General features: G+C 49.4%; 3 protein-coding genes and 3 non-coding genes across 6 annotated transcripts; all 6 read right to left on the bottom strand.

The window, feature by feature from the left end:
• Positions 1–3,429: 3,429 nt before the first annotated feature.
• LOC121834296 lies at positions 3,430–4,560 on the bottom strand (the record flags this gene model as incomplete). The annotated part of the gene is made up of 1 exon (XM_042288074.1): positions 3,430–4,560. A coding segment is annotated over one exon (1,131 nt), but the record flags the coding sequence as incomplete, so codon positions are not given.
• A 1,838-nt stretch (positions 4,561–6,398) lies between these two features.
• On the bottom strand, positions 6,399–7,253 carry LOC120847968 (the record flags this gene model as incomplete). The annotated part of the gene is made up of 1 exon (XM_040219931.2): positions 6,399–7,253. A coding segment is annotated over one exon (855 nt), but the record flags the coding sequence as incomplete, so codon positions are not given.
• A 218-nt stretch (positions 7,254–7,471) lies between these two features.
• On the bottom strand, positions 7,472–7,543 carry Trnad-guc. The gene has a single exon. It is a non-coding gene; the product is annotated as a tRNA-Asp (tRNA).
• A 10,998-nt stretch (positions 7,544–18,541) lies between these two features.
• On the bottom strand, positions 18,542–18,613 carry Trnad-guc. The gene has a single exon. It is a non-coding gene; the product is annotated as a tRNA-Asp (tRNA).
• Positions 18,614–18,947: 334 nt separating this feature from the next.
• Positions 18,948–19,858, bottom strand: LOC121834295. The gene is made up of 2 exons (XM_042288073.1): positions 19,333–19,858; positions 18,948–19,165 (listed from the first exon to the last, which is right to left on the bottom strand). Exons 1-2 carry the CDS (start codon positions 19,856–19,858, stop codon positions 18,948–18,950), a joined length of 744 nt encoding a protein of 247 aa, XP_042144007.1.
• A 4,028-nt stretch (positions 19,859–23,886) lies between these two features.
• Trnad-guc lies at positions 23,887–23,958 on the bottom strand. Its single transcript has one exon. It is a non-coding gene; the product is annotated as a tRNA-Asp (tRNA).
• Positions 23,959–27,850: the final 3,892 nt, after the last annotated feature.

Raw genomic sequence — 27,850 nt, 5'->3', positions numbered from 1 at the left:
TCGGGTTTCGTTTTGCGGTTTGAAAAAACACTTTCCACTTGCTTAACAAGGCTGAAAAAATAATGATGCACTTCTTTCACACTGGGGTCGGCATGACGGACCGCCATGCGCGACCTCCAAATACTGCATAAACCCAACAACATAATCATATCAAAAGGTATGCCATCATCGTTACTCACATTCAAGAAACGTATGACTGATTGGCTAATGCACAGTTGTTTCTTCAACGTGCGCTGAAGCACGTCCCAAAAAAATACCGCATCCCAGCAAAAAATGAAAACGTGCTCGATGGTCTCAGGCTTCTTACATAAAATACAGTCTACCGACCACGGAACATCAATACCCTTTCCTTCAAGCCACACCTTAACGGGCAGTGTATTGGAATGCAGTTTAAAGAAGAACGTTTTAACGGAAGGGGGAACGCACATATTCTTCACTCGCTTGAGCACATCTTGGCCCCCGCTACAGACTACAGTTCTATACAACGGGTCTGGAAACAAACTTGTCAATAAATCGCGTGTAAGCGTTTTCTTGCTAACAGCGGACAAATACTCAAAAGAAAAACGGGCAGACAAAAATAACACTGCGTCTACCACCTCCTTTTGATATCCCACTGATCTCTTAAGTTCGCCGCCATGGGACGAAACAAGAAACGATGGCAAATGAGGAGACAATTTGGTTTGTATAAACGTACGTATGAAAGGATGCTCTTGGTCTCGTAGAAAAAAGAATCGGGACACAATCTGTCTGCAAAACAAATGCGAGAGACCGAGACCGCCGTGACGAATCCGATGGAAAAGATTGTCTCTCCTCATCGGCTCCCACTTTGAATTCCAAATAAACGTGGCAAAAACACGGTGAAATTTCTGCACATTCAAGCGAGCACAATGAATGGCCTGCATCACGTGCCATAATTTTGCAATGAGAAAAATATTACATACTGTCGCTCTGGCAAATATGGACAGCTCACGCTGCTTCCAACGGGAAGCGCGTCTGTCCAGGTCGGCGGCGACTCCCGACCAATAGGATTTGCTTTGCCTGTAACATTTTAGTGGCACACCGAGGTAAGTGCACGGCACACGGTCCCAACACACCCCTCCAAACACCGAAGGGGTTGTGGCCCACTCTCCGTGCCAAAACCAACGGCACTTGCTCAAATTTATGGCTGCCCCTGTAGCCTTACAGAAGTCTCTTGCCAACGTCACAGCCGCGCTAATACTTGGCTTATCGCTACAAAAAAACGCTACATCATCTGCATAGCTCATGACTTTTATCTCCTCATTTTCCATCCGAAATCTGTGACATTGCTTGCTGTTCTGAACACTCAAACAAAAAAGTTCCAAATAGAGGTTAAACAATAACGGCGACAAGGGACATCCTTGTCTTACGGATTTTCGCACACGTATCGGTTCAGTCAACTCCCTGTTCACAATGAGCCTAGTGGTACACTCTTGGTACGCCCCATTTTAACCCCGTCCAAAATACGCTCGCCCACATTCACGTGCTTTAAAACATCAAAAAGGACATCGTGCTTAACTCGATCGAAAGCCTTATCTAGGTCCAGTTGAAGCATGGCAACTTGGCCCATGCCATCGTCACACGCCTCCAAAACAGTTCGGGCAACGTGCACATTCGTCAAAATAGATCGACCCTGTATTCCACAGGTCTGATGATCTCCAATGAGCTGGCAGGCAACACTCTGGAACCTCCTCGCTAGGATTTTAGCAAACATCTTGTAATCTGCATTACACAGAGTTATCGGGCGGAAACCAGTGACTTGACGTAGTTTCGCAACGTCATCGCTTTTGGGAATTAACACAGTGCATGGACGTGAAAAATACGGCGGCCGTACTTTCCTTTCGTATGCCTTACAAATGACTTCTAAAAAAAGCGGAGCGATTACGCTCTTGTATTTCTTATAAAATTCGGCGCATAGCCCGTCCGGTCCTGGCGTTTTCGATCTCGGCAAATCGTCTATTGCTCTCTCGACCTCTTGAAGAGTGATCGGCTCTGTGAGGTTTTCCTTCTCCTCTTCCGTTAGTTGCGGCAGGGACTCTAGAAGTTTTCCACACATAGGGTCCTGCCTTCCTTTAACTTGGGTTTCAAAAACTTGCCTATAGTGTGCGACAAAAGCCTGCTCAATACTACTGGGGCTCGTGTTAATCACTCCGTTGTACTCGATTTCGCCAATTTCGTTGCGAAGCGCGAACCTTTTCTCATCCGCCAAAGACCGTTTAGTAGGCTGTTCTCCCATCAAGTACTTCTCTGATCGAGCCCGAACAATGGCTCCGCGGTAACGCTCTTGATGAAAATGCGCCAGGCGTTGCTTAACCGTTTCCAAATCTTTAAGAGCTGTGCCGGGTAGCTCACACTCAGCTCTTGACAGAGCTTGCAAATCTTCGATTAAGCCACGTTCGTCGCAACGCGCCTCGTACGCTAAAATCGACGACCTTTCGATAGCGAGCATCTTCACTTCCTGTTTGATGAGCTCCCATGTCTCGAATATATCGTCCCTTGCGGTTTTAAAAAACGTTTTGAAGACGTTAGTTACCGCTGCAAGAAAACTTTCATCGTCAAGCAGTTTTGTGTTAAGCTTCCACAGATTCCAGTTAAACTTGGCCTTGGGCGGCGCTTTTTCGCCGATCGTTGTCGAAATCATGCAATGATCCGAAAAAAACACTGGTGTGACGCGATACTTTCTTAACATTGCTGCCGCGGAGGCCGATACGTATACTCTATCGAGGCGCGCATGAGACGACGCTTGGAAATGGGTGAAACGAATCTCGCTCGTTTCATTTGTCACCGTTCTGGCGTCAACCAAGTCAAAGTCTTCAACCAGTTCGCTTAAAACTTGCGCACTCTTGTCGCTGCTCCGCCTCAGGGGCGTCCTGTCTGCTGCCCTTACAACGCAGTTAAAATCGCCCAACAACGCAATCGTTTTATCACATTCTAGAAAACGGCGTACGCCAATAAAAAAGGAAACACGGTCTTTAACCGTACTAGGCGCATACACACAAACAATTCGCCACTGAAAAGACGCCAAGGAAAAATCGCACATGATGAACCGCCCTTCCGTGTCGGTGGTTACAGCTAACTCCGACAAGGGCAGGGACTTTTTAAGAAAAAGAAAACATCCGGCAGAAAAACCAACCGCGTGGGTGACACAAATTTCGTCCGACTGCAGAAAAGGCCTAAGCGCACTAGCAAGCTGTTCCTCCTCAGCCATTTTAGTCTCTTGCACCGCTAAGAAATCGGGTTTCTCTTTAAGCAGCAAACGCTGCAATTGGTATTGTTTTTTCCTGGCGCTCAAACCTCGAACATTTAGCGATGCGACCGTTATTGCTGGTTGGAACGTACAAATCATGCGTTTTGCTGTAGCACTTGCCTTGGCATTCGGACGTCAGTCTTTGTAACCAGGCGTTAGCCGCCTTACTTGCTGTTGAGTCGCCTCCGGTCATCTGGGGTTAAGGTGGGCGTGGGCTGGAAACGCCCCTTCTTTGTCCTCTCCATCCAAGGGTTGGGCCTGGGTGTCATGCCCGGTGTCGATGGAGGGTTCTCGTCGAGGCCACGCTTGATGGACTCGGTGGTTTCGTCCATAGTGTCGTGACCTTCGGAAGGCGCCTTCTCGGAAGTCGGGGGGGAGGCCTGGCGTGGGGCTACGGTCTTCTCCATTGGCGTCGCCGTGGGAGGGGGTGCCGCGCTGCCTGGTTCAGGAAGGCCACCAGCCACCTCCTTCTTGTCCTTTACAGGCGAGACTTCCGTCGAGCCGTCCGCTCCAACAGGATGGCTGCAGGGCTCACCAGACGGTGAAGCTTCGTCTTGTTGTCCCTGAGCGGAGCGCTCAGCCTCGTCGATATCCATGGTCAGGGGCGAAAGGTCTTCCGCCGCCGCTCCACCAGTTACTCGGGCGTAGGTCTTTACGCACTCCTCTTTCTCGTGGCCGAAACGTGAGCACACCGAGCACTTAGGCACGCGGCAGTCGCGCCTGATGTGCCCGGCACGCTTACAGCGCAGGCAGACCGGCGCCCTCCCTGGGATTACGATAAGGACGTTCGCCCCCTGAAGCTGCAGCTGGTGAGGCATTCCGTCGGGCGTGACGCCGCTCTTCAGCGTCATGCGCGCCACCCGGGTAGTCGACTCGATGCCCTCGAATCCCTCGACGCGCCACTTCTCACGTGCGACTTCTATAACCTTGCCGTAGGGTTCCAAAGACTTGCTCACCGCGTCGTCCGTCAGATGACACGGGACCCAATGGAGGCGTAGACGGACTTCCGTGCTGCTGGGGTCGATGACCACACACCTCAGGTCCTTCACCTTCAACTCCTTGGAGTCGATGAGCCGCTTCTTGGCTTCCGGCGTTCGCAGCGTGGCTAACCAGACGTGGTTCATCTGGAAAGCACCGAGCGCCACAATCTCGGACAGGACGGCGCACCGCTTCAGTTCTTGCCGGAAATCTTCAATACGATAGGGGCGGCCTCTCAAATCGCAGTGCAAAGGTACTGAATTTAAAATAGTTGCACCCATTGGGATGGGAGGCAACACCACCTTGTAGTCGTCGGTAGACGATGACGCAGCAAAAGTACCGCGGCCAACTGGGGCCGTTGTCGCAGCTCCGTTGGAGCCAGCCATCCTGCGACTGTTCTCGGCGAGTGCCAGAAGCAGAATCTATACTGACGAGGAGAGACGGGAATAGCGGGATGGGAACTCTACCGTAGCATGGACTTTTCAATATAGTAAAAAAAAAAAAATGTGGGGTAAAAAAATAATGATGCACTTCTTTCACACTAGGGTCGGCATGACGGACCGCCATGCGCGACCTCCAAATACTGCACAAACCCAACAACATAATCATATCAAAAGGTATGCCATCATCGTTACTCACATTCAAGAAACGTATAACAGTTGTTTCTTCAACGTGCGCTGGAGCACATCCCAAAAAAATACCGCATCCCAGCAAAAAATGAAAACGTGCTCGATGGTCTCAGGTTTCTTACATAAAATACAGTCTACCGACCACGGAACATCAATACCCTTTCCTTCAAGCCACACCTTAACGGGCAGTGTATTGGAATGCAGTTTAAAAAAGAACGTTTTAACGGAAGGGGGAACGCACATATTCTTCACTCGTTTGAGCACATCTTGGCCCCCGCTACAGACTACAGTTCTATACAACGGGTTTGGAAACAAACTTATCAATAAATCGCGTGTAAGTGTCTTCTTGCTAACAGCAGACAAATACTCAAAAGAAAAACGGGCAGACAAAAATAACACTGCGTCTACCACCTCCTTTTGATATCCCACTAATCTCTTAAGTTCGCCGCCATGGGACGAAACGAGAAAAGATGGTAAATGAGGAGACAATTTGGTTTGTATAAATGTACGTATGAAAGGATGCTCTTGGTCTCGTAGAAAAAAGAATCGCGACACAATCTGTTTGCAAAACAAATGCGAGAGACCGAGACCACCGTGACGAATCCGATGGAAAAGATTGTCTCTCCTCATCGGCTCCCACTTTGAATTCCAGATAAACGTGGCAAAAACACGGTGAAATTTCTGCACATTCAAGCGAGCACAATGAATGGCCTGCATCACGTACCATAATTTTGCAATGAGAAAAATATTACATACTGTCGCTCTGGCAAATATGGACAGCTCACGGTGCTTCCAACGGGAAGCGCGTCTGTCCAGGTCGGCGGCGACTCCCGACCAATAGCATTTGCTTTGCCTATAACATTTTAGTGGCACACCGAGGTAAGTGCACGGCACACGGTCCCAACACACCCCTTCAAACACCGAAGGGGTTGTGGCCCACTCTCCGTGCCAAAACCCACGGCACTTGCTCAAATTTATGGCTGCCCCTGTAGCCTTACAGAAGTCTCTTGCCAACTTCACAGCCGCGCTAATACTTGGCTTATCGCTACAAAAAACCGCGACATCATCTGCATAGCTCATGACTTTTATCTCCTCATTTTCCATCCGGAATCCGTGACATTGATTACTGTTCTGAACACTTAAACAAAAAAGTTCCAAATAGAGGTTAAACAATAACGGCGACAAGGGACATCCTTGTCTTACGGATGTTCGCACACGTATCGGTTCAGTCAATTCCCTGTTCACAATGAGCCTAGTGGTACACTCTTGGTACGCCATTTTAACCCCGTCCAAAATACGCTCGCCCACATTCACGTGCTTTAAAACATCAAAAAGGACATCGTGCTTAACACGATCGAAAGCCTTATCTAGGTCCAGTTGAAGCATGGCAACTTGGCCCATGCCATCGTCACATGCCTCCAAAACAGTTCGGGCAACGTGCACATTCGTCAAAATAGATCGACCCTGTATTCCACAGGTCTGATGATTTCCAATGAGCTGGCAGGCAACACTCTGGAACCTCCTCGCTAGGACTTCAGTCGAGCGGACGGCTCGACTGAAGTCTCGCTAGGCGAGACTTCAGTCGAGCCGTCCGCTCCAACAGGATGACTGCAGGGCTCACCAGACGGTGGAGCTTCGTCTTGTTGTCCCTGAGCGGAACGCTCAGCCTCGTCGATATCCATGGTCAGGGGCGAAAGGTCTTCCGCCGCCGCTCCACCAGTTACTCGGGCGTAGGTCTTTACGCACTCCTCCTTCTCGTGGCCGAAACGTGAGCACACCGAGCACTTAGGCACGCGGCAGTCGCGCCTGATGTGCCCGGCACGCTTACAGCGCAGGCAGACCGGCGCCCTCCCTGGGATTACGATAAGGACGTTCGCCCCCTGAAGCCGCAGCTGATGAGGCATTTCGTCGGGCGTGACGCCGCTCTTCAGCGTCATGCGCGCCAGCCGGGTAGTCGACTCGATGCCCTCGAATCCCTCGACGCGCCATTTCTCACGTGCGACTTCTATAACCTTGCCGTAGGGTTCCAAAAACTTGCTCACCGCGTCGTCGGTCACATGATACGGGACCCAATGGAGGCGTAGACGGACTTCCGTGCTGCTGGGGTCGATGACAACACATTTCAGGTCCTTCACCTTCAACTCTTTGCAGTCGATGAGCCGCTTCTTGGCTTCCGGCGTTCGCAGCGTGGCTAACCAGACGTGGTTCATCTGGAAAGCACCGAGCGCCACAATCTCGGACAGGACGGCGCACCGCTTCAGTTCTTGCCGGAAATCTTCAATACGATAGGGTCGGCCTCTCAAATCGCAGTGCAAAAGTACTGAATTTAAAATCGTTGCACCCGTTGGGATGGGAGGCAACACCACCTTGTAATCGTCGGCAGACGATGACGCAGCAAAAGTACCGCGGCCAACTGGGGCCGTTGTCGCAGCTCCGTTGGAGCCAGCCATCCTGCGACCGTTCTCGGCGAGTGCCAGAAGCAGAATTCATACTAACGAGGAGAGACGGGAATAGAGGGACGGGAACTCTACCCCCAGCATGGACTTTTCAATAAAGTAAAAAAAAAAAAAAAAAAACTGGGGGTAAAAAAAAAATTATGCTCCCCGTCGGGGAATCGAACCCCGGTCTCCCGCGTGACAGGCGGGGATACTGACCACTATACTAACGAGGATTTTTTTTCTTTATTCAGCGATTTGAAACAATAAAAACGACTACCCAGCACTTGTAGGCAGACGTACAATTAAAATTCTTTCATTTTCATCACATCATCAAATAGGTTTGCCCATTCCGGCAAACTCTCACTGTATTCATAGACACTCTTCACCTGGGTTACCAGTTCAATCAAAAATGCTCTTGCCCCTTTCGGTGGGTGCTCGGCATGTCTAACCGACATGCGAGATTTCCAGAGACTGAATATTGCTAGCAGCATAAAAAGATCATAGGGAACATTATCTTCACATTCAACAGCCAGAAAACGTATATTATAGGATGTTATGACAAATTCTTTCTTCAAAGTCCTCTTGAGAACATCCCATAGAAAAACAGCGTCCCAGCAGTACAAAAAGGAGTGCTCTACTGTCTCCGGGACTTTACATAGTGGGCAGTTAACGCCCCCAGGAACAGGCAAACCTCTTTCCCAAAGCCAGGTTTTTACCGGCAGCGTTTCAGAATGTAGGCGAAAGAAAAAAAGATTTTGCGGATGGAGGTATTCTCATCTTCTTAACTCGGCATAACACATCATTTCCAGGTCCGTTTTCATATAGTGAACGATAAACAGGTACAGGAAAAACACTTTCTAGTAGGTGTCGGTACAGGGTCCGCCTTTTAACGGTGGCCAAGTATTGCAAAGAGTACCGTACACTCAAAAAACAAAAGGCGGCAACTACTTCCTTAACAAACCCAACCATCTTTGCTGGGGAACCGATAACGGACGATACAAAAAATTCTGGCAAATGACTGGTAAGTTTCGTTTGAAACATGACTTGTAATAATGGGTGTCTCTGGTCTCTCATAAAAATAAAACGCGATACTAACTGCCTAAGAAACAAATGGGACAGCCCAAGACCGCCTTTGAGCGGACGAAGAAAAAGGTTATCTCGTCGCATCGGTTCTCCAGCACATTGCCAAATGAACAGCGCAAAAACTCTATGCATTTTTTGAATATTGCAGCGCGCACAGTATAGCACTTGCAAAACGTACCAAAGCTTCGCGGTTAAAAAAATATTACAAGCAGAAGCCCTGGTGAAAATAGACATGTTATGACCCCTCCATTTCCTCGTGCGTTCCTTCAAATCCTCTATCACACCTTCCCAGTAAGGCGAACTCTTTTCCATGTGATCCAGAGGAGCTCCCAGGTATCTACCCGGGGAACATGTCCAATGAATCCTCTCAAAAAAAAACCGGCGCATCGCCCCCCTGCCCGTACCATATCCCGAGACATTTATTTTTGTTAATACTAGCACCTGTAGCATCACAGAAACTTTTGCACAAATCTAAAACTTTTGAAATGCTAGTCTTGTCCTGACAGAAAAAAGCAACATCATCAGCATATGCCAGTACTTTCACTTCCACGTTCCCCATTGTGTACCCCTCAACGTGCTCGCTTCTGATAACACTTAGACAGAGCGGCTCAAGATAGAGACAAAATAATAAAGAAGACATGGGACACCCCTGTCGCACAGAAGATAGGACATTAATCTTTTCTGACAAGGAATTGTTAATGACAAGACGCGTCGTACAACCTGAGTACGCCATCTTGACTCCTTCAAAAACAATGTTACCTACATTGGCTTTATTTAGAACCTCCCACAGCACCCGGTGGCATACTCTGTCAAACGCCTTTTCCAGGTCAATTTGAATCATCGCTACCTGGCTTCCCTCTGCTCGAGAGTTTTCGAGAATAGTCCTCGCGACATGAATGTTCGTTTGAATTGCCCTCCCTTTAATTCCACAGGTCTGATGGTTCCCAACTAACTGGCATATAACGTGCTGAAGTCGTCTCGCCAACACCTTCGCAAAGATCTTATAGTCTACGTTGCTCAACGCAATAGGACGGTAGCTCGATACCTTACGTCTCTGGGCTTCGTCTTTAGACTTGGGGATCAGTATCGTGTGCGATTGTAGGAACGAGGGCGGAAGCGCTTGACGTCGATAAGCCTCACGGATTACTTCGAAAAGGAAGACCGACAACTGGTCTCTGAAATGCTGATAAAATTCAGCGCAGAGGCCGTCTGGACCTGGCGTTTTATGAGCAGCGAGGCTCTCAATGGCTCGGTCAATCTCCGACTTTGTGATGGGTTGTTCCATCCAGTCCTTTGTTTCTGTGGATAGCTCAGGTGCTATCTGGAGAAGACCTTTCAAGGCGGCTGTTTCTTTCGGCTCACCTTTGCCTCCAAAGAGGTTCGTGTAATGTGCAACAAATGCTTTGATTGATTGATTGGGGTTTAATGGCGCAGCAGCGACCAAGGCTATAATGCGCCAACAACTAGGACTATTGCTGAATCAAGGTTGAAGAGAAGAAAGAGCTATAGTAGCTTGTAATTTAATAAAACAATGATCATGAAAGTACAAGCGCATAAGATGTGGCAATGAATACGATGAACTATTAAAATTATAGCTGGTCCAGGAGTCTTATATCCTTAAGAAAGTTGAAAACACACTTGTGTGGAATCAACGGCTCATCACTGAGTAAAAGGGCGAGATGTAATGGTGTATGCTCTTGGTAAACCTTAGCAAAGTGTCTGTGGCGTTCTTGGTCATACAAAGGGCATACAAGTAAGATATGTAGGATGCTTAACGGAATGTAGCAGTGTTCACACTCCGGAGCATCCTCCCCACGCAAAAGATGCCCATGGGTTAGACGGGTATGACCAATTCGCAGTCGGCACAAAACCACCTCATAAAAACGCTCGCGGTGACGTGCACTCTCCCATTCCTGAAGTAGTGGTTTTACTGCGCGCAACTTATTGTTTATTTCTCGGTCCCATTCCTCTTGCCACTTGCGTCTTATGGAAAATTTCAGAACATGCCTATAGTCTCTGTAAGGTATTTTCCACAGGTCGACTTCTCGATCCTTAGCAGTACTTGCTGCTCTGTCAGCATCCTCATTTCCGGCAATTCCGACATGTGAAGGAACCCAGCATAGTATTATTTTCTTTTTCCGTTTTGCGGCTGAAATTAGCCTGTTCCTTATTTCTATTACGAGTGGATTGCGATCATTTCCCACTCTGGCAAGAGCTCGTAAAGCACTAAGTGAGTCGGTGTAAACAATTGACTTGTGAAGCTTTTGTTTAAGGATCTTATCTGTGGCGAGGAGTAAGCCATAGAGCTCTGCCGTAAAACTACAGGCACTGTCATTTATTCTCCGGACAAGCTGCATCCCAGGCCCGATCACTGCGCAACCCACAGAGGAATCAGTTTTACTACCATCAGTGTAAAAGCTTATAAAGTCGTGATACTGTACTTGGAGCTCAAGGAATTCTTGTCTCAGGACTTCGCGAGGAGTGTCCTTTTTGTTGAATTTCGTTAGCTCCAGTTCGCACTGAATGGGAACTAGGTCCCAAGGGGCTGCCGAACTCAAACACTGTACAACTGGAGGCAACACGTCCAGTCCTACAGACTCCGCAGAATTGCGAACCCTCATAGCAAGAGGTGGAACAACTGAAGGCTTGTTACTGAAGGTTCGCTCGTAGCGTATTCGTTCCATACAGTGTAAGGTTGGATGGTTAGGAACCGATCTAATTCGCATAAAATATGTGAAGCCCAGTTCAGATCTTCTTTTCTCTAGAGAGAGCTCGTTTGCTTCTGCGTATAGACTAAGAACAGGAGATGTGCGAAAAGCACCGGTAGCAAGCCGCAACCCCTGATGATGAACAGGGTCCAGCATTTTGAGAACCGATGTCCGGGCAGAACCATACACAATACAACCGTAATCAAGACGGGATCGAACGACCGACCGATAGATACGCAAGAGACAAAGACGGTCAGCACCCCAGGACACATGCGACAGGACCTTAAGTATATTAAGCGATTTAAAACATTTCATCTTCAGGCTCTTGACATGCGGAACAAAAGTCAATTTGGAATCAAATATAAGACCTAAAAACTTGTGTTCAGTTTTCACTGGGATAGGAACATCATACATAGTCAAAGAAGGTTCGTGCAAAACTCCGCGGCGACGTGAGAAACTCACACAGACGGTCTTCTCAGGAGAAAATTTAAAACCGTTGACATCAGCCCATTTGACCAAGTTGTTGATTGTGAGCTGGAGCCGACGTTCACATATGGATGGATTACAAGACGATACAGAAATCTGCAGATCATCGACGTACAGTGAGTAATGAACAGATGGAGCTATTGCGCGGACAATCGAGTTCATCTTCACAATAAAAAGAGTGACGCTAAGTACACCACCTTGAGGTACTCCATTTTGCTGCGAAAATTCTCTAGAAAAAGTTGTCCCAAGCTTCACGCGAAAAGTCCGGTTTTGAAGATAACTCTGAATGCCACTTAACATTCGGCCCTGTACACCTAAGCTGAACAGATCCTGCAGTATGCCATGGCGCCAGGTTGTATCAAATGCCTTTTCCAGGTCAAAAAAGACAGAGACACAATGCTGCTTATTTACAAATGCCTCTCGCACAACAGTCTCAAAACGAACTAGGTGGTCGACCGTGGATCGTCCTGAACGAAAGCCACATTGGTACCTGTCAAGAAGATTATTACTCTCCAAATAAAACATCAGCCTTCTGTTGATCATCCTTTCTAATGTCTTCGAAAGACAGCTAGTTAGTGCTATAGGCCTGAAGCTGGAGGCACAGGCAGGATCTTTTTCTGGCTTTAAAAGGGGGATAATAACGGCAGCCTTCCAGGACAATGGGAAAAGACCCTCGACCCAAACTCGGTTGAAAAGATACAAGATGAGCTCTAGAGTAGATGGATGAAGGTGCTGAAGCATTTGATAGTGGATACCGTCCGGTCCAGGGGCAGTCTGTCCGGACGAATCGAGAGCCATCTGCAGTTCGTGCAGCATGAAAAGAGAGTTATAAGGCTCTTGCAAACCACCGGTCGTAGGCACAATCTTTTTTTCTGCATGTAGCTTATGCCGCCTAAATGATTGCGTATAGTGTTCGGAACTAGAAACAAATTCGAAGTGCTCACCAAGAATGTCAGCCTGTTCGTCAAGGCTTGCAGGACATATTCCATTCCGGCACAAGAGTGGGACAGAGAAAGCGCCGTAGGAACCCTGAATTTTATGCACGCGGTCCCAAACTTCCTTTATAGATGCACTGCTATTGATTGAAGAGGCATATCCTCTAAAGCTTTGCCGCTTGGCTCGTCTTCGAATAAACCTTGCCTGGGCCCTTTTTCTTTTAAAACCAATCAGATTACTTGAAGTAGGGTAACGCCTAAAGATACCCCATGCACGATTCTGTTCCTTTTTTGCCTGGCGGCAGTCTTTATTCCACCACGCCTTCGGCCTTTTTGGGAGATGCGAGGACGTCATGGGAATGGCGATGATTGCGGCCTGTAATATGTGTCGAGTGATATGCAGAGTGACATCATCGATGGAAAGATCATCAAGTGATGAACAAGCTAAAACTGAAGAGCTGCTAAAAGTTGCCCAGTCAGCCCTCTCAAACTTCCAACGAGGGGTACGCGTTTGAAGACCAGCAGGAGGACTGTTAAACTCTAAAATAATTGGAAAATGGTCACTTCCATATGGGTTTGGGATGACCCTCCATGAAAACAGCGAGTATAGTGAAGGATGGCAGATAGAAAGGTCGATGGAAGTAAAAGTCCTGGTTGCTGAACTAAAGTGTGTGGCTTCTTTAGTGTTAAGTAAGCACAGTCCCGTGGAAAGAAGAAAACGTTCAACAAGTGCTCCTCTAGCATCCCGTTTACCACTCCCCCACAATGGGTTGTGTGCATTAAAATCGCCTAAAATTAAGTATGGAGCCGGGAGCTGACTAACAAGATCCTCTAGCTCTTCGTACTGCAGCTGGTATCCCGGTGATATGTACACTGAACAAACAGTAATCACCCGGTCTAGCAGTATTCGGGCAGCCACAGCCTCGAGAGTGGTGTAGAGAGCCACTTCGGCAGATGGGGTTGTGCGCTGGGCAACTACAGCAACACCACCAGACGCCACAGAGGAGTGCAACCTATCTTGTCTAAACACTTGATAATGGCGGAGTACATTTGACCTAGTTTCTTTAAGATGCGTCTCCTGCAGACAGAAGGCAGCAGGGCGGTGTTCGTCTAATAAAAAAGTGACATCATCATAATTACAAAAAAGCCCACGACAGTTCCACTGTAAAAACAGAGACATGGTGAAGATTAAAACTGGAAATTAAAATTAAAATTATAACTGGCCTTTAGGACACCGCAAGATAACTAAGTGGACACTTGCTTATGATTCATTTCTAAAGGGACTACGATCCCTTTGGGGGCAAAATTCTAGGAAGTTTATTTTTCTTTTTCTTTTCTACGACCTGAAAAGGTACTGATGACTCAGCACCTGAAGGGACCAGGTCGTCGTCAGAGGGTGGCATGCTCTCATCCATCATTTCATCTACTGACTGCTGGCTTGCGGTCGAGTATGCCTCGTCCAGCTGGCCAAGCTTTCGAGAGCTGGTCGAGGCGGGAGTGGGCAAAGCCCTGCCTCGGCCTGAAGAGCGAGCAGACGACGAGGGTGTCCGCTCCAGCTCCTTAGAGGAGGTGGTCTGCGACGGACCCTCTTTAAGGACTGAGGGTGGTGCGAGAGGCACCACCCCTGATGCCTTTGGAGGGGATACCTCCTTTGGTGCCATGGTGTCCATTGCCTCCTTTAAGAGAGGCGCGGCAGCACCATTCAGGCACCGTGAACCTTTTGGCTCCAACGACAAACGTGGTCGTGGAGCCGACCTTGGGGGGGCAGGGGGTGTCGGCGCTGCTGCCAGGTCTTTGGGACAGACCTGGGTTCCCACCGAGGTTTTCGGTGACACGCCCCCTGTGCGTGTTACCGTAGCAAAGGATCCTTTCTGTAGAAAAGAAAGTCGCTTCCTGGCCTCAGGAAACGAGATGTTTTCTTTTACTTTGAGGGTAATTACTTCCTTCTCTTCTTTCCATTTTTTACAAGAACGGGAGTAAGCGGCGTGTGGTTCGCCGCAGTTGACGCAGTGTGGTGGGTTTGCGCAGTTGTCTGACGGGTGATCGTTCTGACCGCACTTGGCGCACGTGGTCTTGCCCCTGCAGCTCTGGGCACTATGGCCGAACCTCTGGCAATGGAAACATCTCCTGGGGTTCGGCACATATGGCCGTACTCTACAGTTCAAGTACCCAGCCTTGATTGACTCGGGAACTTTGCTCAACTCGAAAGTCAAAATAACATGTTTTGTTTTGATCTCTTGCCCCTCTCGACGAAGGGAGATTCGCTTTGCAGCGACAACTCCTTGGTCACTGAGGCCATTTACGAGTTCATCTTCTGTACTTTCGAGGAGGTCATCTTCAGAAATCACACCTTTTACTGTGTTCAATGTACGGTGGGGAGTGACTGTCACTTTATAATCAGAAACTGAATTTAGTGATAGGAGTGCTGTGCTCTGTTCACTGGTTTTAATTTCAACGAGCAGATCTCCGGATGTCATTTTTTTGGCAGAGAAGTTCTTTCCAACAATGGACTCAAGTGTTTTGGAAACAAGGAATGGTGACATTTTCGCCAAAGGTTTCTCACTCTCAGAGTGCATCACAAGGAATCTTGGAAATTTTTCTGCAGATCTAGTAGTATTAATCGCATGTACTTCGGTGCGGCCCCTTTTGGGGGGCCGATCAAGAAAGGTTTTTTGTTTAGTACCCATAGAGATGGGAGAGAATTTCGGTGCCCCGGGTGCACCACCCACCACGGAGCCCAACACGGGGGTAGGCAATGTGCCATAACAAATATGGCTTTGCTGACAACATTACACTACCAGTGCTGCCCAGGCACTATAACCTAGTGTGGATCCGGACAAGGGGTCTATCGCCACCCAAGGTTAGCCCTTGCCGCCAAAGAAGGTGAAAAGGAATAAAAGAAGAGCAGAGAAAAGAGAAAGATAAGAGGGGATAGTAGAAGATGTGGCGACTGACTGAATCATCCTGGTCGGGCCAAGCCAGGACACCCGTCTATAGGAAGCAGGGGCCAAAGTGGTGTGTTGCCTCGCCCGGGGGGCCCCGAAGGGTCCAAACCTACCCCGGGCTCAGCTCAACCACCAGGATGCCCTTTTCCCTGGACACGGGCTCGCCACGCACAGCCAGACGTGGGTGGGTCTTAGCCACTTTTACTCAGGGTCTGTGGTGTCGCCAAAGTGGCTGGGGTCCGTGGTGACGCTACTCACCAAGCACCTAGCACCTAAGGTGCAGGCGCCCCCTGCGGAGCTCGGGGTCCGTGGAGACGCCACTCTCCAAACACCTGCTTTCACAGGTGCCCCCTGCGGGGGCAACAAATGCTCTTTGAATGCCGTCTTTGTCCTTGCAGATGACGCCTTCATGGTCCAAAACGGTTATCTCTTTTGCCAGCGCAAAGCATCTTTCATCCGCCAGTGCTCGCTTTGTGGGCTGTTCGCCGAGCAAAAACTTCTCCGCCCTCGCCCGCACAACCGCACCACGATACCGATTATTTTGAAAACGTTGCAATTCACGCTTAACTACCTTTATCTCTTCAGCGTATCTACCAGGGCACTCGCTATCGTCTTTGAGAAGCGCGAGCAAGCACTGCTGCAAACCATTTTCTTCTTTCTTTGATACGTAGTTGGCGATGGACGACTTTTCTATAGCTAACAGTTTAACCTCCTCTTTAAATAATTCCCACTTCTCAGTGAAACTTAAGTATTTATTTTCGCCTAATTTATCTAAAATATTAATCACTCCATCATTAAAGCTTTTATCCTTGAGGAGGTTGACATTAAATTTCCAGAGACCCCAGCTAAATTTTCGTGACGATCTACTTTTTTTTCCAACCGTTACGCCTACGAGACAGTGATCGCTGAAAAACACAGGTTTGACAGAGTATGCCACTGTAATAGGGCCTAGTTCCGCGGACACATATATGCGATCTAATCGCGCATGCGATGACTGCTGAAAGTGGGTGAAACGAAGTTCCTCACGTTCGACGTGCATATCCGCAACGTCGGTCAACAAATACTCATCCAAAATATATCTTAACAAGGTACTACTACTATCGCTAGGCGATTTCGCTGATGCCCTATCTCGGACATTACATACACAATTAAAATCTCCTAAAAAAATCATATATTTTTCGCAATTAATATATTCTGTTATCTGACGAAAAAAAAGCTCTCTCTCACAGTTTCTGCTTGGGGCGTAAATACACAATACACGCCACTGCAAACCCCCCAGCAAAAAGTCACAAAAAATCAGGCGACCCCCACTATCTGTAGTGACCTTAAGGTCAGTAAGCGCAATACGCTTCGAAAGAAACAAAAAACATCCCGCGGATGTACCGACAGCATGGCTGACACACACTTCGTACGCACTTAAAAATCGTCTTAATGCGAGTGCAATTTGATCGTCCTCGTGCATTTTTGTTTCTTGGACGGCAAGGATATCGATATTTTCCTCGTTTAAAAGCCTTTGCACCTGGTATTGTTTTTTTCTAGAGTTAAACCCTCGCACATTCAATGTGGCGCAACGAAAGGGTTGGTAACGTTCAGGTGTCATTTAAGAAAAAAAGGCTTTTAAACGATCTTTTGCCAAAAGGAAAGGTTCACCCGTTTAAACCAGTTTTATAACTAAGCACATACGAAAGGGCCTGAGTGTCATTCACTCACAACGAGTCCTTGCGCTGGCGACCATCCGCGGGGATGCGGGGCTTGGGCGGTGCTCTTCGGTGCTTCTTGGGTCCCATGTGGTGCCAGGGCAGTTCGCCCCCGCCTTCGTCTTCGGGAGCGGTCTCGGCGAGAGCATCGTCCAGCTGCCGCTTGCCAGCCAGGATGGCTTCGGCATCCATGGCTTCCGTTGTTCTGCTGTCGTCTTCCTGGGGCTGCTGGTCGTCCCCGGCGTTGGCCCCGGACATTACCGGACTCTGCGTCGTCCGGGAGGAGGGCTGGGTGGTGCTAGCCGCATTTCTCCCAGACTCAGCGGTCGACGCTAGTGGTAGGCGTTGCACTCGGGTGGATGCCTCGACCTGAGTGGCCGGGCGGACGTCCGGGCTCGTGTCCTTGGGATCTGCGGTGGGGGGTGTGATTCCTCCGGCCGCGTCTTCCGCCTCCGCCTCGTCCATTTGCAGGTCGTTCGTATCGTCGTCCACCCGTTTTTGCGCTATGGTAGCGTAAGTGCGGACGCAGTCTGCACTCTCGTGGCCAAACCGGTGGCACTCCGTGCACCGAGGGACGTGGCAGTCTCTCCTGATGTGCCCCTTGCGTCGACAGCGGAGGCACAGAGGAGCTCGTCCGGGAACTAGCACGAGGACTTTGCACCCCTCGAGACGAATCTCATGAGGGATGTCATCCACCGTGACGCCGTCTCTCAGGGTCATCTGGACGACCCTCTTGTTGGTCTCGACGCCCTCGAAGCCTCTCTCGCGGAAGTGTTCCCGGCTGACGTCCGAGACCTTCCCGTAGCGCTCGAGTTCTCGACGTACCTGGCAACTGGACACGTCGTAAGGGACCCAGTGAAGCCGCAACTTGACCTCGGTGTTGGCGGGGTCAAGGACCAGGCACCGCCCACCTTTCACTCGCAGCTCCTTGGCGTCGAGTAGGCACTGCTTCGCTGCCAACGTGTGCATGCGAAGCATCCACACGTGGTTCATCTGGTGGGCACCCGCCGACGCCAACTCAGGAAGCACCTTCAAACGCAGAAGTTCCTCTCGAAAATCTTGAATGCGATACGGCCGGTTGCGCACGTCGCAATGTAAAAAAACAGAATTTTTAGCGATGTATCCGTTGGGCAGGGGTGGCAAAATAATCTTATAGTCAGCGGAGCCTTCAACATCAGATAAGCCACGGCCAGATACGGCCGCTGATACCGCTCCTTGGGAGCTCGTCATCGTGCGTCCGAACACTTCGGTGGTCGGCCACAGACTTCCACTATACTAACGAGGAGAGACGGGAATAGCTGGATGGGAACTCTACCGCAACCTGGACTTTTCAATAAAGGAAAAAAAAATGTGGGGGTAAAAAAAAAAAAAATTATGCTCCCCGTCGGGGAATCGAACCCCGGTCTCCCGCGTGACAGGCGGGGATACTGACCACTATACTAACGAGGAGAGACGGGAATAGCGGGACGGGAACTCTACCGCAACCTGGACTTTTCAATAAAGGAAAAAAAAATGTGGGGGTAAAAAAAAAAAAATTATGCTCCCCGTCGGGGAATCGAACCCCGGTCTCCCGCGTGACAGGCGGGGATACTGACCACTATATTTTTTTTTTTTTTTTTATTATAGAAGTGTACATTTGGTACATACCGGCCACATGGCCAGGTCAGTGATTGCATACACTACTAGGCATGCACACTACTAAAATAATACACGAAACATTTCGAGCCGACAAAGAGAAAAAGACAAACAAACAAACAACAGAACACTTGGTCCCACCCTCTTTCTATAATCTTTCTTTCCAGGGCGGTTGTGCGTTGCGGGCAACGACGCTTTTTTTAATTTGTTGTTTTATCTGGAGCCAGGCGTGGTTGACATCGTCTGGTACTGTGCTAACTGCGCTCAGTGTCCACTCTGCTCTCTCCCGAAACAACTGCCACGCGGTTTTCCGCACAGGCGCTGCCTCCACATGTAATGTCCGGCACAACCAAAGCACGTGAAGGGCTATCGCAACCAACGACTCAAATTCGACTCCCCGTTCCTCACCAAAGTACAAAAACTTGAGCGATTCCCAGCTTGGCTCATAATTACATTCAAAAATATAGCGAAAATCCGCCCAGAAACAGAATCCTTACAATCCATAAACACATGAAGGAGCGTTTCCCGCTCACCACAGAAACTGCAGTTTGTTCCGATTGGAAGGTAGAAGCCCTTGTTTTCTAACCAAGTTTTCACTGGCAGGGTTTCTGTGTGAAAACGAATGAAAAAGTTTTTGGTTTTGGGAGAAACAGGGAGGCTGCGCAATCGCCTCAGGACGTCTTTTCCAGCTGATGATTCGAGTCCATTTCTGTACAAAGGAGCTGGAAACATGCTGCTGACTGTGTCCCAATAGAGTTTTTTCTTTTTAACTTGCTGGAGATACTCCCACGAGTACCTTGATTCAAAGAATTTGATTGCTTCCGCAATTTCTTTGTAGAACCGTAGGCACTTAGCTGCTTTCGGTTGCTCCGATGTGCCAACCACCCACTGACTAAGGTACGCACTCCCGAGGCTCTGGAATGACCACCGCGTGATCGCATCACTCGAGTCTCTAAACAAAAGGAACCGACTTATTTTAACTTTGAGGGCCACGTGCACCAAGGCGAATCCCCCAGCCTGAAGGCTAAGAAAGAGATTTGTGCGCCTCGTTTTCTCCATTGGCGACTGCCAAACAAATGTTGCGAAGAGCCGATGGGCCTTGGACACCGTGCTGGCGTCGATTGGAATAGCCTGGGCCGCGTACATCAAACTTGGAAAGGGAACAGTGTTACACACAAAGCTTCTCTGGATAAGATGGATTTGTCTCGTGCGCCATGGCAGCAGCGACGCTCTCATCTTCTGGAGTTTGACCGACCACGTTACATGGCTAGGAGGTGTCAACGTGAGAGGCACGCCAAGGTACTTTTCCAGGGAGGACGACCACTTCATCCCTAACACACTTGAAGGCTTGCAGACCCAGTTACCCAGCCACGTACCTGTAGATTTGGTTAGGTTAAGACGAGCTCCCGATACGGCACAGAACTCTCGAATTATGTCCAAAGCCCTCAAAAGCTCCTTCTCTTCGGAAAAAATAATAGAAACATCGTCTGCGAATGCCAGGATTTTTAGTTGTTTAGTTGGCAGTTGAAGCCCTCGAATTCCTTCATCCGTTTTGATAGCCTTGCACAGTGGCTCCAAATACAGCGCAAATAGCAGTGGGGACAGCGGGCACCCCTGCCTGACAGACGATTGTACACTTATCTTTCCCGTTTTTTTTTCCATTTACTACTATCTTGGTGGATATGTCGTTGTAGCACAGGCGCACCCAATCGGAAAGAACGTCGCCTACGTTGATGCGTTTTAGGATTCTGAACAATAATTCATGGTCCACCCGGTCGAAAGCACGACTCAGGTCAATTTGAAGGACCGCAAGGGGCGTGTTGAACGCTTCTGCCGCTTCGCATACTGTTCGCATGGCGTGGAGGTTGTGCGCGATTGACCGCGACTTGATCGCATAGGTCTGGTGATCTCCGACCACTTCCGCGATACCTCTCTCCAGCCTTCGAGCTAAGATTCTCGTCAAAACTTTATAGTCTGTACACAAGAGACTTATTGGCCTAAAATTGCTTACTGAAGGTATGTCATTGCCGGAATGCGGCTTGGGAATGAGCACCAAAAGGGACTGGCGCATGGTGGGTGGTAAGAGCTTTCTTTTGAATATGTCTTTGAACACTTTCTGTAGGAGAGGTGCCAACTGGTCTAGAAACTTCTTATAAAATGCCGAACCTATGCCATCGGGCCCGGGTGACTTGTTTGACGGCATTTTTCGGATTGCCCACCGAATTTCGCTTTCTACAATTTCAGTGTTAGTACGTTCGCGTACTTCTTCGCTTACTTCCTTTTGAAGCTGTTGTAGCATGCTTTCCGCAAGACGGCCATCGCAGGCGTATTTCTTTTGAAACGTTCGAACATATTCCTCGTAAAACAAGTCTTCAATTTCCTCCTGTGTGGAAAAGCTCTGTCCGTTTTCGTCTCTTATCTGCCGGATAGTGTTGCACTTGATTCTTTGCTTCTCAAAGAACTGAAAAAGCTTTGAAGGTTGTTCATCTCGCTCGACCAGTTTTTCCCGGCTCCTCACCACAGCTCCCATGTACCTTTCTTTCATCAGAGTCAAGAGCTCGCATTTTATGGCTTTTATGTCTTCTCTAAAATTTCCAGGCGATGAGTCGTCTGCCGCAATGAGAGTTTTTAAATTATGCAACAGTTCTTTTTTCTTTAAATTTTTTTCCCTGGCCTTTCTTTCCCCATATGACATGGCTTCACTTTTCACTTCCGCTTTCAAAATCTCCCAGCTTACAGCATCAAAAACCGAGTTTTCGGCTGCTAACCGCAGTTTTTCCTTTATGATGGTTGAAAACTCGTCATCTTCCAGGAGGCTCTCGTTTAGCTTCCAGTGACCGCTAGTATGCGGAGTTGAAAGATGGCTTGTGCCAGCCCTCCACTCAAAAGTTACTAAGCCGTGGTCTGAGAAAGGAACAGGTGAAACATCGTAGCGGGCGTCTTTGAATTCGAATTCGTCCGATATATAAATTCGGTCCAAGCGCGCGCTGGAATCACCCTGCCAGTGGGTGTAGCGTTGCGTGTTGTTAGGACGCGCAAGTTCAATTACATCTATTAGATTGTTTTCCTTTAAAACCGAACGCAGAACTTTCACACTATTATCTGCCTGTGCCCGCCTAGGAAAGCGATCTTCGGAGCTTTCAACACAATTGAAATCCCCAGCTAGAATGACCTTCGCTGGCGTATCAACTACCGAGTTAATCAGCTCAAAAAAACTTTTCCGCTCGCTCATGTTGTTTGGCGCGTACAAGCATATCACCCTTATCAAAGTGTTCGCTAAAATGCAGTCGACATAGCTGATTCTGCCGCAATCGTCATGTCCTATATCAGGGCATACTCTCAAGAAATGCTTCCTGCGAACGAACACCGCGCATCCGCCGCTCTTTCCGCTCGAGTGCGAAACAAAAACCTGATAATGTCTCTTGAAAAATTCACGCGTGCTTTCTTCTTGCTCCCTTGTTTCGATTTTAGTTTCTTGGACACAGGCTAAATCGATCCGCTTTTCTAGCAACAAATCTAAAAGCCATTGCTTCCGCATGGAAGCGACGAGACTTACTACATTAATCGTACCAACGACTGTCATGATTAAGTTGTGGGATAGCCCATCCCGCCTGCCCGGGGTGCACAATAAGCCTTTTAGAGTGTGAGCTAGCAAACAAATCGGCCAATTTTTCCTACCGGTTGACGTATTTCTGGGAAGTCCTGGTTTGGGATCACGGGGTGTTCAGGGCAGATGCGTTGTCAAGAGACGACGCTCCGACTTCGACCGGCTTAAGGGAAGATGGAACAGTGTCCGTTTTTTTCCATCGCTTGCCACTCACGATGGTGTAGCGTTGGTCGGCTGCGTTGTTTCGCACGGTTTCCTTCACCTTGCGCTTGATGGTCGTTTCGCTGCTCGAGGCCTCTCCGAGCTCCATCTTGTCGTCGACCGGTACCGGAGCCTGGGGCTCCGGCTGCGTTTGCAGGACGGCTTGTTCAGAGTGAGGTGTGGCGTGGTCGTCCTGGAGTGGAGCCTGTCGCTCCAGCTGCTGCTCCGGTTGCTGTTGGGAAGGTGGGTGCGTGGCCACAGAGGATGCGTTGATTGAAGCCTCCTGACCTCCCGGAGTCCCCGAGTTCTCGGGGCCGCCAGAGATGCCCGTCTCGTCCATGTCGCCCTGATCCATGTAGTGCTCGAACTCGTCCTCTTGAACTGCCATTCTCGTTCTGGACGCGTAGCTCTGGACGCAGTCGTCCTCCTCGTGCCCGAACGTGCGGCACACTTTGCACCATGGCGTCCGGCATTGTTTCCGCAAATGTCCAACCTTCCGGCATCGGAGACACAATGGTGGCCGACCTGGAATTGACACCAACGCAGGGCCTCCCATGACGGTGACTTGGTGGGGGATGGAATCCACCGTGTTGCCTTCCTTCAGTTCGATCGTTACGGTTCTGGTCGTTGTCTCTATTTCTTCAAAACCAGGTCGGCGCCATTTGTCCCTCGCGACTTTCTTCACTTTGCCGTAACTGGTGAACGCTTGCACGACTGCTTCATCCGGAACGTTCGTAGGCAGCCAGTGTACCTTGAAGGTCTTCTCCCTGGTGTTGGGGTCGATGACGACGCACGTTTTTGCCTTGATGACGAGTTGCCGCACTTTCACCATTTTTTCCTTCGCCAACATGTTGTGTAGAGTGAGTATCCAGACGTGATTATATTGGTAAGCACCAAACCCGGCAATGTCCTTGAGGTTGATGGCTGACTTCAGTGCGCCGGCGAAGTCGTCGATTTTATAGGGTCTCCCCGACGGGTCGCAGTGCAAAATGACAGCATTAAAAGAAGACCGACCTGTTGGCAGCGTGGGCAGAAGCATCCTGTATTCCTGATGGGCGTTGTTTCCTGGCTGAACAGTTGATTCCCGGCTAGTGCTAGCCGTTATCGCCGCTCCGACGGAGCTCATGATAAGACGTCCGTCGCGCTCGGCAGCCGGAAGTCGAATCATACTGACCACTATACTAACGAGGAGAGACGGGAATAGCGGGATGGGAACTCTACCGCAGCATGGACTTTTCAATATAGTAAAAAAAAATGTGGGGTAAAAAAAAAAATGATGCTCCCCGTCGGGGAATCGAACCCCGGTCTCCCGCGTGACAGGCGGGGATACTGACCACTATACTAACGAGGAGTTTTTTTTTTTTTTTTTCTTTATTGCAACTGGAACAGCACATGTCAGTTCAATTTAAAAAAGCGCTGCAAGTCTTCTGCAGGGCACGTTAAAAGGCTCTCATTTCTAAAAGAGATTTACAAAGACCTAGCCACCCGGGCTTAGGCTCGCGCGTAGAAAAAACACTCTCAACTTGCTTTACTAGTGAGAAAAAATAGAAGCGTACTTCTTTGACATTGGGGTCGGCATGCCTTACTGCCATGCGCGAGCGCCAAATACTACAAAGGCCCAAAAGAAAAAACATGTCAAAAGGCACACAGTCGTCATTCGTCACGTCCAAGAAACGAATACCTGATGGGGTGACTCGCAGCTCTTTCTTTAGCGTGCGCTGAAGCACATCCCAGAAAAAGACCGCATCCATGCAAAAAATGAAAACATGCTCAATAGTTTCAGGTTGCTTGCATAAAAGGCAATCGACCGTCCACGGGACATCAATACCCTTTTCCCTTAGCCACACCTTGACCGGCAACGTATTGGTGTGTAGCTTAAAAAAAAACGTTTTCACTGAATGTGGTACGCACATACGCTTCACTCGATTTAACACATCGTGGCCGCCATTACAGAAAAGTGTTCGATACATTGGTGTCGGGAACAAACTGACCACCAAATCGCGCGCGAGCGCTTTCTTGCTCACTAGAGACAAGTACTCCAAAGAAAAACGTGCAGACAAAAAGCGAACTGATTCAACAACCTCCTTTTGAAATCCCACGAGTCTTGTTGGCTCGACGCCGCAAGAGGAAACAAGAAAGGATGGCAAATGAGGAGACAGTTTTGTCTGGATGACGGTGCGGATGAACGGTTGCTCCTGGTCTCGCAGAAAAAAGAAACGCGATACTAGCTGTTTAACAAACAAATGGGACAGCCCAAGCCCCCCGTGGCGTACCCGGTGAAAAAGATTGTCCCTCCTCATGGGTTCCCAGTTAGACCCCCAGATGAACAAAGCAAAAACACGGTGAAACTTCTGAACGTTAACACGTGCACAATGTATGGCTTGCAAAACATACCACATCTTTGAAATCAGAAAAATATTGCAAACTGCCGCCCTCGCAAAGATGGACAGATCACGGTGCTTCCAACGAGAAGCACGGCTGTCCAGATCGGCGGCGACCCCCGACCAAAATGTTTTGCTGCTGCGGTAGCAATTTAGAGGTACGCCCAGGTATGCGCAGGGCACGCGGTCCCAGCTAACGCCTTCGTACTCCGAAGGCGTTGTGGCCCATGCGCCGTGCCAAAACCCGCGGCACTTGTCCCAGTTTATGGCAGCGCCGGTCGCGTCACAGAAAGCCTTTGCCAAAGACACCGCGGCACTGACACTTTTCTTATCGCTGGAAAACACTGCGACGTCATCTGCGTAACTTATAACTTTTACCTCGGCATTTTCCAGCCGAAAACCCCGACAATCCTTACTGTTCAAGACGCTTAAACAAAAGAGCTCCAAATACAAATTAAATAAAAGCGGCGACATGGGACATCCCTGCCTCACGGACGTTCGCACGAAAATCGGCTCGGTCACCTCTTTGTTTATGACGAGACGTGTGGTGCAATCTTTATAGGCCATTTTGGCACCTTCCAAAATAACGTCTCCGACGTTCACACGATTTAAAACATCAAAAAGGACGTCGTGCCTGACACGATCGAAGGCCTTGTCCAAGTCTATTTGGAGCATGGCTACTTGGCCCATGCCCGCATCACACGCTTCCAAGACACTGCGCGCGACATGCACGTTCGTCGTGATGCTCCGGCCCTGGATCCCACACGTTTGGTGTTCCCCGATAAGTTTGCAAGCAACACTTTGAAAACGTCGCGCTAAAATCTTTGCAAAAACTTTGTAATCTACGTTACACAGGGTGATCGGGCGGTAACCAGTGATTCGCCGTAGTTTAGCGACGTCGTCACTTTTTGGTATAAAAACAGTATGTGTTCGCGTATAAGAAGGCGGTAACATTTTCCGCTCATACGCTTTACCAAAAACTTGTAACAATAAACTGGCGAGTACGCCCTTGAATTTCTTGAAAAACTCGGCACTTATTCCATCGGGTCCCGGCGTTTTCGAGTTTGGCAGGTCGTCTATCGCCCGTTCGACCTCTTGAAGAGTGATCGGCTGAGACAGGCTTTCCGCCTCCTCTTCAGCTAACTGCGGCAGCGCCTCAAGCAGCTTGACCCACGCGGGGGCCCCTTTCCCTTGAACTGGGCTCTCAAAAAGCTGCTTGTAGTGAGCCACAAACGCCTGCTGAATACTGCGTGGACATGTGCGCGTAACGCCGTCAACTTCAATTTCCGCTATCTCGTTTCGCACGGCGTACCGCTTTTCGTCTGCTAAGGCTCGTTTCGTTGGCTGCTCGCCCATGAGGTATTTCTCCGCCCGGGCTCGAACCACGGCGCCGCGGTAACGTTCTCGATGCAGCTGTTCTAGGCGCTCCTTAACATTGTCCAAATCCTTTAAACAGACGCCGGGGTTTGCACACTCCGCTCTAGAGAGCGCCAGCAGATCGGCGTTTAAACTCCGTTCAGCTTGACGCGCTTCGTGGGCCAAAAGAGACGACCTCTCTATCGCAAGCATCTTCACTTCCTGCTTTGCGGTCTCCCATGCCTCAAAAATGTCCTCTTCAGCGTTTTCAAAACCCGACTTAAAAATGTCACCGGCGCCCTTAACAAAATGTCCGTCGTCAAGCAGCTTCGTGTTCAGCTTCCAAAGCTTCCACTCAAACTTCGCCTTCGGCCGCGCCTTATTCCCGATCGTTGTCGCAACCAAGCAATGGTCGGAGAAAAACACTGGTGTGACGCGATACTTTGTTAACAACGCTGCCACGGAGGCCGAAACGTAAATCCTGTCTAAGCGAGCGTGGGAGGACGCCTGAAAGTGTGTGAAACGCATCTCCCGCGTTTCGTTTCTAACACTCCCAGCGTCTACCAGATCGAAATCTTCGAGCAACTCTTTTAATATCGTCGCGCTTCTGTCGGGGCGCTGCCCAGACGGCAGCCTGTCTATCGCCTGAACGACGCAGTTAAAATCCCCGCACAACACAACTGTCCTCTTACAATCTACAAAACGGCGCAAGCCAGAAAAAAAGGAAACTCGGTCTTTCACCGTATTGGGGGCATATACACAGATAAGCCGCCAATGAACTGCCGCAAACAAAAAGTCACACAAAATAAAACGACCTTCCATGTCGGTAGTTACTGATAACTCGAACAAGGACAACGATTTTTTTAAGAACAAAAAGCAACCACCCGATAAACCGACAGCGTGCGTAACACAAACTTCGTACGAAGATAAAAAGGGCTTAAGTGCATTCGTCACCTGCTCTTCCTCGGCCATCTTGGTTTCCTGCATCGCCAAGAAATCGGGTTTCTGGCTTTCCAACAAACGTTGTACTTGATATTGTTTCTTCCGCATGTTGAAACCGCGAACATTTAACGATGCGACCGTGATGGCCGGTTCAAGCGTGCAAATCATAAAAAAGGCTATGACGGGACACTTGCCTTGAAAACCCGCACGAAAGTTCATGAACCAGGCGTTGCCGCCTTACTGGCTGTCGCGGCGTGGCCCGCCGTCCGCGGGGCTGCCAGGTAGACGCTTGTACCTGCCGCGCTTGCTCGTTTTCCACCCCTGGTTCGGGACCGGTGTCATGGCGGCGCCCTCCCCGTCGCGACCACGCTTGGAGGAGTCCGCAGTCTCGTCCATGTCGTCGGTGTCTTCGGCATCCTTGCTGGGTGGGAGGACAGCGGGAGGCGCAGCCACGACGGCCTCGGGCGACGTCGCCGCAGGAGAAGGCGCAGCACCTTCCTCCGTCGGGGTGCTAGTTGCCGGCTCGTTGCCGTCGTTACCGTCGGCCCCGGCGCGTTGCTCCTG

Source organism: Ixodes scapularis, unplaced genomic scaffold, assembly GCF_016920785.2.
Source record: "Ixodes scapularis isolate PalLabHiFi unplaced genomic scaffold, ASM1692078v2 ptg001080l_1__unscaffolded, whole genome shotgun sequence".
In the NCBI taxonomy this organism is placed as follows: domain Eukaryota; kingdom Metazoa; phylum Arthropoda; class Arachnida; order Ixodida; family Ixodidae; genus Ixodes; species Ixodes scapularis.
The sequence above is the reverse complement of the archived record's forward strand: the minus strand, read 5'-3'. Positions and strand labels throughout refer to the sequence as shown.

Excerpts from the sequence above, each read along its gene's own strand:
- LOC121834295 (XM_042288073.1), bottom strand. The coding sequence starts at position 19,858 with ATGGAGAAAACGAGGCGCACAAATCTCTTTCTTAGCCTTCAGGCTGGG. Across the intron at positions 19,166-19,332 it reads AACAAACTGCAGTTTCTGTG|CCCTTCACGTGCTTTGGTTG; the intron begins GTGAGCGGGAAA and ends TGGTTGCGATAG.